This window comes from Salarias fasciatus, chromosome 18 (assembly GCF_902148845.1).
Source record: "Salarias fasciatus chromosome 18, fSalaFa1.1, whole genome shotgun sequence".
Lineage (NCBI taxonomy): Eukaryota > Metazoa > Chordata > Actinopteri > Blenniiformes > Blenniidae > Salarias > Salarias fasciatus.
The window spans coordinates 15,946,595-15,961,106 of NC_043762.1; the positions used below are offsets into that span (position 1 = coordinate 15,946,595).

Here is a 14,512-nt window from a genome sequence, read left to right on the forward strand (position 1 = left end):
TGAAGTGAACTGAACCTTTTGCAGGTTTTTCATAAAAATTGCTCTTTGGTTTTATTTGGCCACCAAAGTGGTTTTCAGTGAAATTGGAACACATTTACCCTTTCTGTGAAGAAGGGCACGGCCACATAACGAGACCAACACGCGTCTGAACCTGTCTGCATGCCCGGCTGCAGAAACAAGCACATCAGCAAGCAGAAACCTCAAAAACCTGAAAATAGAAAGCTTCTGTGTTAGTAAGACAGAAAGTGGCAGTGTACCAATGCAATTCACCACCTGCAATACATCATTGGAGTGTCATCATTACATCTTTCTGTTCTGAATCATTCGACTCGTATCATTGCTAATTGAGCATTGACTGCTCTATCATTCCATTCCAACGATGACAAGGCAGGAAGAACCAGTCTGCATGGAAAAGTGACACAAAAAGCACTCAACAAACTATCGAAGCAGCAGTGTCATAACAGTGGATGTGCGATTCGGCGTTTTGAGAGCTTTGGTTTTGTTGGTGTTTCATAGACCAAAACTTACCTTGCTAGTAGCATACATGCAGAAACCACATGGCTCTTCAGTGGAAAATGAGTAAACACCTTCAGACCACCAGCGATAAAGTGGAGAAAAGTTGTTGCAGAGAGCTGTTGCAGCAGCAGGAAATTCTATCACCTATTTTTCCAGCCATGTGCTGATCGGTGAGTTCGGTTTGCAAATGAAGGCGGACAATGTTGAGGGTCTTGGTGAGAGTTTATGCTTAGTTTTTTTAAGCAACAGTGAAATATTGACAACTGAAACCGTCATCTTGCTTCTGCTTGCTATTTAAAATCTTGTCAAAATGCTGTCGCATATTAGACTGATGATCAATATGGATGCAGCTGGTATCCATAAAGTGCGTAATAATTATGCAAATGAGCAAAACATGTAACCTAACCTTGCATATCTTTCAAAAATACAAGTCTATCATAAAAGTTTTTTTTAGAATTTGCCAGCAACTGCCAAAAAGAAAAAAAGTCAATGAATGTTCAAAATCTCTCATCCACATTTATTGAAACAATTACTTGAGCAAAACAATGAAGAGTTCAACACTGATTACAACACACTTCAGATAGGCCTAAAATTCACAGTGTTCTCCCACCTACCTACATCTGAAATCTCCATATCTCCACTTCAATCAAGGTACTGAGCAACCCTCTCTCAGCTCCGTGACCTAGATTCCTCTCTCGTGTTGAGGTGCAGTTTAGGGTCATAAGGTGAAACCAACTTCAAGACAAAACTGGATTGATATAGGTCTGAAAAATGAAACATGAGACAATCTGATCATCCTGTATTACAGTTTTTCACGATTGTTAACACACAAAAATCTAAACTTTAGCACAATTTGCACAACCTTAACTTCATGTACCATTCGCTCGACTCGAATTGTCACTGCTTCACACTCCCTTATGACTCCGCTAGACTCTTGACTTTCCTTCTTTACACTCTGACGCCAATTGCACATCACCTTGTGGTCTAAACACTACACACAGTATTCGTGTGTGGCTGGTGTTGCTTGCGGAGGGTTCTTTGTCGATATGGACATGACTGGTGTTGTCTGAGGAGAGTTCTGTGTCAATGTGGACATGGCTGGTGTTGTTTGAGGAAGGTTCTGTGTTGACGAGGACGTGGCTGGTGTTGTCTGAGGAGGGTTCTTGGTTGACGAGGACGTGGCTGGTGTTGTCTGAGGAGGGTTCTTTGTCGATGTGGAGAATCCTGGTGTTATTTGAGGAAGGTTCTGTGTTGAAGATGACATGGCTGTTGTTGTTTGAGGAAGGTTCTTGGTTGATGAAGACGTGGCTGTTGTTGTTTGAGGAGGCTTCTTGGTTGGCGAGGACGTGGCTGGTGTTGTCTGAAGAGGGTTCTGTGTCGATGTGGACATGACTGGTGTTGCAACACTTTTTAATTTTTCCTTTGTCCGTGTCGCCGGTCGTGGTTGCTTTTCCTTGTCCACCTTCTCCATAGCTTTCTTTGTCCAATTGTCATTTGGGTCTGCACAAAGTGTCTTTCCTTGCTTTGTCACAATCCTGCAATAGATAATAACATGTTAACGATTCTGCAGTTTCTATATTGTTGTTTTTCCTCAATTCTGAAGACTTTAGTGGCATTAGAACAAAATAATCCCACTACGTTTATTTTTGTGGAGTCCAGTCTCGTATCTAGAAGGTTTCATTTTTAAAATATCAAACTGATTTGATGAAACTGGCCCTTTTCAAAGGGCCTTTTAAAGATTAAGAGAACAAAGACACTCTAGAGAGAGATGTTGTTTTACAATGACTGAACTTTCTTCACCCCGATTCATCTTAAACAGACAATATCTCTGTAACCTTAACAGATATAAACAACATGTCAAAAGGAATAACTTTCACCCACGGAAGCTTGTTTGCTTTATAACTGACAGGGTTTGATGGTCCTTTAGACATTTATTTAAATTTAGAGGGGACGTAACACATTGTGAAATTGTGAAATGGAAGGACCATTTACTTTACTGCAGAGATGGGGCAAGCTGCCGAAGACTGGATGGTGTACTTCTGAACTTTGTCCAATGTGACTTTGGCTCCAGTCAACTTGATGCAACAGTTAACCACAGGTCCATGAGCTAGAAAGGGTCACAGATAGAAAAGGTACGATTAGAAACTTCTATTTTCTCCCTGATACAACATTCAGAACATCTACGGATCAGAAAGAACGTTTTCTCCGGAACTCACTTGTTTGGACAAAGATGCCCCATGAGGTGTTACAGAGAAAAGTGAATAAAACCAGGTTGAACTGCATCTTCTCCCTCAGCGGTCCTCTGCCTTTCAGCACCAACAATACGCTGTAAATATCTTCACTGATTACTTGAGGCCGTATCAGAAAACCAAATCGAAAGAACAGCCTGCTCAGGCTGCAGGTGTAGCCTGTACCTTCACTGCTTTTAAATGAAATGAAGTCCTCCAGCTCACACCTTAAGTTGTTCCTCATCTCAGCCCCCCGCCCCTGTTCCTCATCTCAGCCCCCCGCCCCCCCGTCAATGACCACACGGAAGATAGTCACTGCGGTGGCAGGGTGGGGAGGGGAAACAATGAGTTCTACACCAGACGGAAATCCCCCCACAGAAGTTCAGAAAATTAACAGAACTATAATCTTTAAAAGGACAAATTAATAAAAACTGAAAGCACATGAGAAGATAATCCAACACGGTCAGTCCAGTCTTCAGTCGGTCTTCATTCTTTCTCATTGCAATTGCGAAAGGTTTTTCAACAAATGAAATAAAATTTCCATCCGACAACCCACCTCTCCCCCAAACCAGAAAGTGAGAAACAGTCGACTTACCGCCGCCCTGAACCCAGTGTGATGAGCGCTCACAGCTACTCGTCACTCTCCTCCAAGGTAAACCACAACTTTCTTCTACTTTAAAAGTTGCAGACAGTTACGCACAGACACAAGCACACACACACACACACACACACACACACACACAGTCTCGTATTTCTATCCTTGTGGGGACCTTCCATTGACTCCCATTCATGTCTAGGCCCTAACCCTGACCCTTACCCTAACCCTAACCCACACCACAACAAAGCCTAACCCTAAAGAAATGTTTTTGCACTTTTACTTTTTTCAGTAACAACAACATGGTCAAGAAAACACTGTTTCTCCTACTTAGGACCGGAAAAAGGTCCCCACAAGGCACGTCGTTCCACGTTTTGCTATCCTTGTGGGGACATTTGGCCCCAACAAGGATAGAAATACGAGAACACACACACACACACACACACACACACACACACACACACACACACACACACACACACACGCACAGTCTTGTATTTCTATCCTTGTGGGGACCGTCCATTGACTCCCATTCATGTCTAGCCCCTAACCCTGACCCTTACCCTAACCCTAACCCACACCACAACAAAGCCTAACCCTAAAGAAATGTTTTTGCACTTTTACTTTTTTCAGTAACAACAACATGGTCAAGAAAACACTGTTTCTCCTACTTAGGACCGGAAAAAGGTCCCCACAAGGCACGTCGTTCCACGTTTTGCTATCCTTGTGGGGACATTTGGCCCCGACAAGGATAGAAATACAAGAACACACACACACACACACACACACACACACACACACACACACACACACACAAACACACGCAAGTGTACCAATGCAATTCACCACCTGCAATACATCATTGGAGTGTCATCATTACATCTTCCATTTCTGTTCTGAATCATTCAACTCGTATCATTGCTAATTGAGCATTGACTGCTCTATCATTCCATTCCAACGATGACAAGGCAGGAAGAACCAGTCTGCATGGAAAAGTGACACAAAAAGCACTCAACAAACTATCGAAGCAGCAGTGTCATAACAGTGGATGTGCGATTCGGCGTTTTGAGAGCTTTGGTTTTGTTGGTGTTTCATAGACCAAAACTTACCTTGCTAGTAGCATACATGCAGAAACCACATGGCTCTTCAGTGGAAAATGAGTAAACACCTTCAGACCACCAGCGATAAAGTGGAGAAAAGTTGTTGCAGAGAGCTGTTGCAGCAGCAGGAAATTCTATCACCTATTTTTCCAGCCATGTGCTGATCGGTGAGTTCGGTTTGCAAATGAAGGCGGACAATGTTGAGGGTCTTGGTGAGAGTTTATGCTTAGTTTTTTTAAGCAACAGTGAAATATTGACAACTGAAACCGTCATCTTGCTTCTGCTTGCTATTTAAAATCTTGTCAAAATGCTGTCGCATATTAGACTGATGATCAATATGGATGCAGCTGGTATCCATAAAGTGCGTAATAATTATGCAAATGAGCAAAACATGTAACCTAACCTTGCATATCTTTCAAAAATACAAGTCTATCATAAAAGTTTTTTTTAGAATTTGCCAGCAACTGCCAAAAAGAAAAAAAGTCAATGAATGTTCAAAATCTCTCATCCACATTTATTGAAACAATTACTTGAGCAAAACAATGAAGAGTTCAACACTGATTACAACACACTTCAGATAGGCCTAAAATTCACAGTGTTCTCCCACCTACCTACATCTGAAATCTCCATATCTCCACTTCAATCAAGGTACTGAGCAACCCTCTCTCAGCTCCGTGACCTAGATTCCTCTCTCGTTTTGAGGTGCAGTTTAGGGTCATAAGGTGAAACCAACTTCAAGACAAAACTGGATTGATATAGGTCTGAAAAATGAAACATGAGACAATCTGATCATCCTGTATTACAGTTTTTCACGATTGTTAACACACAAAAATCTAAACTTTAGCACAATTTACACAACCTTAACTTCACGTACCATTCGCTCGACTCGAATTGTCACTGCTTCACACTCCCTTATGACTCCGCTAGACTCTTGACTTTCCTTCTTTACACTCTGACGCCAATTGCACATCACCTTGTGGTCTAAACACTACACACAGTATTCAGCTGTTGCACACACCTCTCATGTAAAAGCTCAAAGCTTCAACCGACGATACAAATTGCAGTCACATTAACATATAGCAGGCACATTAACTTACTGTCAAAACACTACAAACAATGTTCTGTGGCTACACACACTTCTCATGTAACATCTCAGTGGTATCAACGAACAACACACAAGTGTTCAAAATTCAACAAATTCAGGTCAGTACACTGTATACCAGGGATCGGCAACTGGCGGCCAGTGGGCCAAATCCGGCCCGCGGCTGGATTCCAACACACTCACGCACGCACCCCCGAATGGATGTCCCCCCACGCGGACCGTGTCCTCAAGAGGAATTCATGAATTCATTAGCTGTGAACCAGGTATGAACAGGGTTCCATTCCAAAGAAACACAGACCAGGTGATGGAGCTACAGCACCATTTTGTGCTTGTAAGTCCCATACATTACAGTACAGCACTGACATGCAGGTATTGTAGCCTACCTCTGATGTACAGTAACACATTTTTTTTTTCCTTTTCTACAGTGTCTTTTGACCTCTCTGTCCATACAGTAACTTGCATTCTCTCTGTTGTTTCAGCGAATCGAGGAGCTTGATATGGCGAATGAACTATATGAATATATTATTTTGGAAACACTATACTTGAAGCACCCGGTATAACACATTATAAGTAGTTATAAAAATTCATAAATGATCACAATGCTTTATAACCAACTATACAGCATAGGATTATGGTGATTATGATGTTATAAAGCATGTTGATCATTTATGAGTGTTTATAACTGTAGCTATAAAGCACTATAATGTACTTATAATGTGTTATACAGAGGTGCTTCAAGTAAAGTGTTACCATCATTTTCACAGATGAGGCTGGGTTTACTGTAATCTGGTCAAGAGGAGGTGCAAGCGAAGAAATATCATAGGCCAGCGGGCCATTGTTGGAGTAAGTGTGTGTAGCAATAAATCACTATAGTGTCCTGCACCGCCATGTACATCTTGGTGCCTATAACACGGACTTGCTGCTGGCCTTCCTCGATGACCTCCACGAACAACTTGTTCCACCAGATCACACTAATGATCCTCAGAGAATTACTTATGTTGTCCTCTGGGACAGTGTGCGTTTCCACCGGGCTCTGCTTGTACGTCAGAGGTTCCAGGACCAGCCACACTTTGTTGTTCTTCCCACTGTACTCTCCATTCCTCAACCCCATAAAGAAGTTCTTCTCTGCTTGGAGGTGGAAGGTGTGTGAGTGAAACCCCCAGACCCAGGTCCCACTGGTCCAGGCCATGGAAGGAGACTGTGGCGACGTCAGCCTCGAGTCCATTCAGGGATTCATGCGTCTCTCAAGGCGGTTCTTCCAGAGACGTCTCCAGAGGGAGAACATGGCCTGTGATGTGGACGAGGCCCTCTGGCCTGACAGAAACCAAAGGCATGATGATGCTTGATCACGATGATTCCTCAACTATGTCCAAAAATAAAACATTTTTGGCTGCATATTTGTGTGCTGTTTTAAGTTTTAATTGGTTTTTTTTTATTAAAAAATAGGCTACATTGAGTCATTTTTATGAAAGGAGAAATATCTTATTTTCCAGAGTCACTGTCGTTCATATGGTGTGTTCCATTTTACAGTAGTGTTTTCAGTTTTTCACTACAATGTGCTGTAAATGCTTGGTAGTGTGCAGCAAAAGCTTACTTGTGTGTGCTCAATGAACGGTATGTGTCATAGGACTGTGTGTAGCAAATGAAAACCTGAGTTCCATTTTGTGAGCACAGTGTAGAGATTTGATGGCAAGAGTGTTCTTGCAAAGGGAGTGTCAGGTTTAGCATTTTGTGTGTGCAGTTTTCAGTTTGGTGTGTGCAATATTGAGAAAGCCGTTATTGTATTGAAACACGTGCGTTAACAGTCGTGAAAAACTGTAGTAGATAGTGTAACTGAACTCTCATGCATCACCTTCGATGTACAGACTGTCCACCAGCAGAGCTTTAATACATTATGAACGGAATGTCTGTTACTTTACTTTGACATTCTCGGACTTTGGATGCCATTTTATTTTCATGTTAACACATCCAAGACAGTCCTTTGAGTTCCGGGTGGATCATCAAAATAACCGGTGGGTCTGTTTGTCAATCATTCTGACAAGCTGCTTCCGTAAGGCCGTTCTACGTGCTCGCGCCCAATAAGCTTCTCCCTTTTGCGCATGCGCATTCAGAGTGTTTATGTAGCCGGCGAGCTTCGGTTTCAGCTAGTAGCTACTGATGGCGAGTCTGACATAATGAAACTGTAACTGTTTCGGAAAACAAGCTTTATGAGCGAGGCCGATCGCAGAAACTGGAAACAGAGCCGTGCATGCCCGGAGAAGACGAGGTTGCGCTCGCATGCTTCCGCCATTGATAGGCGTTTCCTGGGAGAAGCAGGAGAGCCGGGCGGATGGTCTGGCGCAGGCGCGTTTTTCAAAAAGTGAGTAACAGACGTTTGGCTTCGTCTTTTCGAGAAAATCCTGTATTACACCTTTAAAGCTAGGGTTGGCGATCTTGGAAAACTAGCATGTAGCACGAATGTAGCATCTCCCCAAGGCTCCGCCCAGCTCCCACCCCATTGGAGGAGCTCCGTTGGGAGCGGAGACGCAGAGACGTTCGCGCGTGCGGTGCGCGCAGCACTTCCGCGTCCAGTGCGTTCCTGGCGTAACCTGTCCTCAGCGCTTCGTTTCTTCGTTTTTCTTTATTTGCACTATGCCAAGTATGGCGCACTCACCGGTAAGTAAAGCCCCAAACATTCTTCTCCGCCATTCTGCAACGACGCTCCGTCCTTCTACGCGCGCACTGAATCAGGGTCAGTGCACGCCATTGACATGTACGCGCAGGGGGCAGGTCGAACGGCGAAGGGATTTGATTGGTTTAAAAAAAGGTGTCCCGTCAAGACGATTGGTTGCTGTTTTTCCCGTTTTATTCCTGCTGTAGATAGCGGATATTTTCCAAACTACTTTAAGAACACGCTATGAATTGTTTCCCATCGGGTCATAAAGATTATTTTAACCAGTATTTAAAAAAATGTATCTCATTCAAATCGCCAACCCTAGCTTTAAATAAATATGTAAATCAGTAAATATGCATATTACTTGTTTTAATTCCATTGCAGATTAACATGTAAACGTACTGACTGATTTCTGAGCTGCTTGAAGGTGCATTTACACAGAATCTGTATAAAGTGAGTGGTCAGAATGTCTCTAATAACTGTTTAAAATCCTTCAAGCCATTATGAACATGCTAACTAAAAACACATTTACCGGTACCTTGAATTGCATCCTGTCTATAACCTTTTCTCAGAACAGGAAGAGACACCCACATTTCATTAATTTTTCTGGTCACACGTTTCTCCTCACAGCGGCTGTGTGACGGGCAGGGTGGGCTTCGAGTCTGATGAGTGGAAGCTGCAGGGGCTTTCAGTTAGAACGTTCCCCCGTTTAACAGTGCTGTCATATGATGTGTGACTTTAAAAAAAAAAAAGAAAAAAAAAAGAAAGAAACATGTTGAGTACTATGTGTGGGATTGAATAGAGCAGCGGCGTCTCAGTGTGCAAGGGTGGGGGAGGTTTGACTTATTGCGGTCGATATATTTCCTCAAACCACGGTGTAATGGACTTTCCCCTCCCCACGTCTGAATTTGAGACCCCACCAGCGCTGCAACGTAAATGCCTTGATGTAACTGGGGTCTGGATAAGTTTTCATGATTCCAAAAAACTTATGAATATAACCTATGCATTGTGCATACAGTAGCTAGCAAAAGTGTTTCTGCCTCGTAAATGTTTTCACTTTTTACCACATTACAACCACAGGAGCAAATGAACGTCATATTACAGAGTAGACCAACACAACGTGCTGCACAAGTGTGAAGTGGAAGAAAATGAGATGCAATTTTCCAGATTTTTTTTTTAGAAATAAAAAACTAGAAGCATCCACACTCATTTTCTCTCATAAAAAAAATCCAGGTCAACCAGATTGGGTCCAGAGGCTCATGGTAACAAGCCCTTCACATCACCCTGAACACACTGTCCTCAGTATAGTGGAGGCAGCATCATGCTGTATGGATGCTTTTCTTCAGGACAGGAAGGCCGATCACAGTTGATTAGAGGATGGAGCCAAAAACTGAGCAATCTAGGAATGGAAACTGCTCGCATCTACAAATGACTTGAGACCGGGACAGCGGAAACCGCCAGAGTCCTCTATAGAACCCTTCAGATCTGAAGATATGCATGTTAGTCAAAGCCCAGAGCTCCATTCAATAGAAAACCTCAGTCATGACTTGAAAGTAGCTGTTCGCAGATCATCATCCAATCTGACGGAGCTTGATGTGTTTTTCAAAGAGAATCGGCAAAAATTTCAGTCTCTCGATATGCCAGGCCGGTGGAGACATGCCCCAGAGGACTGCTGTGATTGCAGTTCAAGATGAAATTGCTTTTGCAAAACGCATTTCAGCCTTTTTTTCTTTGCAAAAAAGAAAAATAAAATCACAAATCTTTACATTTATTCACGTTTGGTAAGGTTAAAAAAATGTCAAAAGGTTGAAGCTGTATGAACACTTTTGCATGCAACTATATATTTTTTCCTATTAGACATTTTTTCTTTCAGCTTTTCTTACAAATCACTGTATAGAGAACATCATATTCAGGCCGGTGTGGGAAATCAATTATGAATATTATTTTTGTGACGAGGACTGCTTGAATTGGAGATATTTCTCTGCTCCACCTTGACCTGAGGTTCTTCATTCATTCATTCATTCACTCATTAAGATTCACAAGATTTTGCATGTGTGTCAGAGTTTAGAGTGCGTAGGAATATGACATTAAATATTTTCCTGTGCTGACTGTGAGTGATGTTTGGTTTAGAGTAGAGGGGAGAGCGACCTCCCAACCACCTGCTCGGCTTACCACACACACACACACACACATAGTTTCCAGCACAGCGTTGTTGAGTAACTGTGAGTTAAAGAGGCAGACATACACTGCTTGTGTCAAGTAAAGAGAATCCATTTCCACAGACATAATAATTTAGAGACTTTATCAGTATTTTTTATCAACACTCAAGAATGAAAAACAGTGGCGTTCAGAAACATTTGACTCTGATTCCATAAGTGACTGTCTAAATGACTCTTAGTCTTGTGTTGTAGTGAAGCCCTAAATCTGAAGAATTACAATTAAAATGCGATGACACAACGCAACTGCACTTATTTTGAAACTGATTCATTCGGTCTTATACTTAATAGTTCACTGTTTGGTTTTCAATACTGGCATCAGGGTGTGCCAATGAGAGCAGTGGTTGTACAAATGCAAAACAGATGTGAAAATACTCAAATTGACCTCAAAGACAAATGAAGTCATCCAGCTGGGTAATAATCTCATTTGAAAAGGGGATTCCTTTTAAATCCCTCCAAAATATCATCATATTTTTTTTTTATTTTTGCCAATAGCAGCAGTGCAAAGTTAGAAAACATCAAGCAATGCGTGTCTGTTTATTTATTTATTTTTTTAAGACACATGTAGAGTTGCATGGTTACTAAATAAACAGTTGTCAGAGTGCTTGATGTTCTTAGAAGAGAGGAAACGGTGCTACTGATGCTCGTGTTGAATGTCAGACCACAGCAGGCATGAAGACATTCGAGCATTCAGGATGTGGTGGCTGTGGTTTGGCGTGCCAATACAAGGTGAAACCAAACACAGCCCGGACCCCGAAACCCGAAACAGAAAAGACTGAATTTAACTAAAAAGAAACAAAACAAAAAGTATCTTTGTCATTATTTACAAACTACCCCCAGACCATTCAGCCATAACCTGGGCATTTGCTTGGGTTCTTCATTCATTTGGTAGAAGTAGAAAAATTGACAAGGTGTAAGCAATTCATCAAGAATTTAGCAGCTTTGTTATGACGGTCAAAGTTTGTTCTGCAGTGCAAAGACCTGCAAAGACCTGCAAACCAGCCAGGAAGTCCAGGTGGCCCAGCTCTCACAACTTCAACATCACATCAAAAGTTAAACACCACAAACGAAGAAAGCTGTGAAGTCGGACGATCGTTTTCTTTCACATCACCTAGACAGCCAGGCCCGTGGAACAAACCCCACCGGAGGGACACGTAGCACCAGGATGCATTGTGGGGAAGAACGCAGGCCGGTTTGGGCAGTGTGACGCCTCGAGTCCTGCCATTCGCTTTGAAAAGTTCCATTTACGCTCAGGTTTCAAATGAAGGCCCATTCACTGACAGTTTCAAAACAAAAGAAGGACCTACAAAACAAGAGGCAGCTACGGTCGGCGTGACGTTATGACTGAAAGCGTATATCAGAATATCCATCACTGCCCTACTGTGGAAACAGCATTATTCTTGGCTAAAAATTACTGCTCGATGCTGCCATGGAATCTCATGTCATTTTGTTTTTGTGGAGATATGATTAAAAAAAAAAAAAAAAAATTCCCTCTCTTCTGTTTCTTTACCTGATTTCTGTACAGCTCTAAATTTGATATTTGCTGTCTTCCCTGCATTTTGGGTATTTCTTTATTGGGTTTCTTCCTTTCTTTCCCACATGCTACAGCTAGAATACAATCACAAAACACGCTAGTGAGGATCATTCTGGGACACGTGGTGCTTGATTTAATAAAGAAACACATCACATATGTCAAAAAAAAGATACTTTATTATCAAGACAGCATGAAATATAGATTTCTTATATGTACAAATGTTTATATCACCAAGATGTGTTCAAAATATATCTTGTCCATTTACTGTAATGTGGCATATAGTCACCATAATATAATAACATTTGGCTTTGTCTCCGGATTATCAGCCTTGTTTTCTTTGCTTTTTGCTTCTTCTTCTGAAGATCTTTGTCAGCTGTTTCTGTGCTCGTTTTATTCGGTTTCTGTTCCTTCTTCTGTAGTTATTCTTCATCCGTCTAATTCGACTTCTTGTCTGAGGAGGGTTCTTTGTCGATGTGGAGAATCCTGGTGTTATTTGAGGAGGATTCTGTGTTGAAGGTGACATGGCCGTTGTTGTCTGAGGAGGGTTCTTGGTCGACGAGGACATGGCTGGTGTTGTCTGAGGAGGGTTCTTTGTTGATGTGGAGAATCCTGGTGTTGTTTGAAGAGGGTTCTTGGTTGACAAGGACGTGGCTGGTGTTGCTTGCGGAGGGTTCTTTGTCGATATGGACATGACTGGTGTTGTCTGAGGAGAGTTCTGTGTCAATGTGGACATGGCTGGTGTTGTTTGAGGAAGGTTCTGTGTTGACGAGGACGTGGCTGGTGTTGTCTGAGGAGGGTTCTTTGTCGATGTGGACAATCCTGGTGTTATTTGAGGAAGGTTCTTGGTTGATGAAGACGTGGCTGTTGTTGTTTGAGGAGGGTTCTTGGTTGGCGAGGACGTGGCTGGTGTTGTCTGAGTAGGGTTCTGTGTCGATGTGGACATGACTGGTGTTGCAACACTTTTTAATTTTTCCTTTGTCCGTGTCGCCGGTCGTGGTTGCTTTTCCTTGTCCACCTTCTCCATAGCTTTCTTTGTCCAATTGTCATTTGGGTCTGCACAAAGTGTCTTTCCTTGCTTTGTCACAATCCTGCAATAGATAATAACATGTTAATGATTCTGCAGTTTCTATATTGTTGTTTTTCCTCAATTCTGAAGACTTTAGTGGCATTAGAGCAAAATAATCCCACTACGTTTATTTTTGTGGAGTCCAGTCTCGTGTCTAGAAAGTTTCATTTTTAAAATATCAAACTGATTTGATGAAACTGGCCCTTTTGAAAGGGCCTTTTAAAGATTAAGAGAACAAAGACACTCTAGAGAGAGATGTTGTTTTACAATGACTGAACTTTCTTCACCCCGATTCATCTTAAACAGACAATATCTCTGTAACCTTAACAGATATAAACAAAATGTCAAAAGGAATAACTTTCACCCACGGAAGCTTGTTTGCTTTATAACTGACAGGGTTTGGTGGTCCTTTAGACATTTATTTAAATTTAGAGGAGACGTAACACATTGTGAAATTGTGAAATGGAAGGACCACTTACTTTACTGCATAGATGGGGCAAGCTCCCGAAGACTGGATGGTGTACTTCTGAACTTTGTCCAATGTGACTTTGGTTCCGGTCAACTTGATGCAACAGTTAACCACAGGTCCATGAGCTAGAAAGGGTCACAGATAGAAAAGGTACGATTAGAAACTTCTATTTTCTCCCTGATACAACATTCAGAACATCTACGGATCAGAAAGAACGTTTTCTCCGGAACTCACTTGCTTGGACAAAGATGCTCCATGAGGCGTTACAGAGAAAAGTGAATAAAACCAGGTTGAACTGCATCTTCTCCCTCAGCGGTCCTCTGCCTTTCAGCACCAACAATACGCTGTAAATATCTTCACTGATTACTTGAGGCCGTATCAGAAAACCAAATCGAAAGAACAGCCTGCTCAGGCTGCAGGTGTAGCCTGTACCTTCACTGCTTTTAAATGAAATGAAGTCCTCCAGCTCACACCTTAAATTGTTCCTCATCTCAGCCCCCCGCCCCCCCGTCAATGACCACACGGAAGATAGTCACTGCGGTGGCAGGGTGGGGAGGGGAAACAATGAGTTCTACACCAGACGGAAATCCCCCCACAGAAGTTCAGAAAATTAACAGAACTATAATCTTTAAAAGGACAAATTAATAAAAACTGAAAGCACATGAGAAGATAATCCAACACGGTCAGTCCAGTCTTCAGTCGGTCTTCATTCTTTCTCATTGCAATTGCGAAAGGTTTTTCAACAAATGAAATAAAAATTTCCATCCGACAACCCACCTCTCCCCCAAACCAGAAAGTGAGAAACAGTCGACTTACCGCCGCCCTGAACCCAGTGTGATGAGCGCTCACAGCTACTCGTCACTCTCCTCCAAGGTAAACCACAACTTTCTTCTACTTTAAAAGTTGCAGACAGTTACGCACAGACACAAGCACACACACACACACACACACACACACACACACACACACACACACACACACACACACACACACACACAAACACACGCAAGTGAAATCTGCATGTGAGCCGAGT

At 42.3% G+C, this 14,512-nt stretch overlaps 1 protein-coding gene across 5 annotated transcripts; it reads right to left on the bottom strand.

The window, feature by feature from the left end:
- Positions 1-1,018: 1,018 nt before the first annotated feature.
- Positions 1,019-14,254, bottom strand: LOC115405667 (uncharacterized protein PB18E9.04c-like). 5 transcript variants are annotated; one of them, XM_030115308.1, is made up of 4 exons: positions 13,714-14,254; positions 13,490-13,604; positions 12,708-13,032; positions 1,019-1,726 (listed from the first exon to the last, which is right to left on the bottom strand). In XM_030115308.1, exons 1-4 carry the CDS (start codon positions 13,967-13,969, stop codon positions 1,508-1,510), a joined length of 915 nt encoding a protein of 304 aa, XP_029971168.1. In that variant the 5' UTR covers positions 13,970-14,254; the 3' UTR covers positions 1,019-1,507. The 5 variants fall into 5 exon arrangements, with proteins under 5 accessions (XP_029971168.1, XP_029971170.1, XP_029971167.1 ...); XM_030115307.1 differs by lacking the exon at positions 1,019-1,726 and adding an exon at positions 12,123-12,487 and having other exon boundaries at positions 12,572-13,032; positions 13,714-14,252; XM_030115306.1 differs by lacking the exon at positions 1,019-1,726 and adding an exon at positions 12,123-12,507 and having other exon boundaries at positions 12,592-13,032; positions 13,714-14,250.
- Positions 14,255-14,512: the final 258 nt, after the last annotated feature.

Bases quoted from the DNA above. Each gene is read 5' to 3' on its own strand.
- LOC115405667 (XM_030115305.1), bottom strand. From the start codon at position 13,969: ATGAGGAACAATTTAAGGTGTGAGCTGGAGGACTTCATTTCATTTAAA. The intron at 13,605-13,713 runs GTGAGTTCCGGA...GACCCTTTCTAG, and splicing joins GAGCATCTTTGTCCAAGCAA to CTCATGGACCTGTGGTTAAC. The intron at 13,033-13,489 runs GTAAGTGGTCCT...TATCTATTGCAG, and splicing joins TGCCCCATCTATGCAGTAAA to GATTGTGACAAAGCAAGGAA.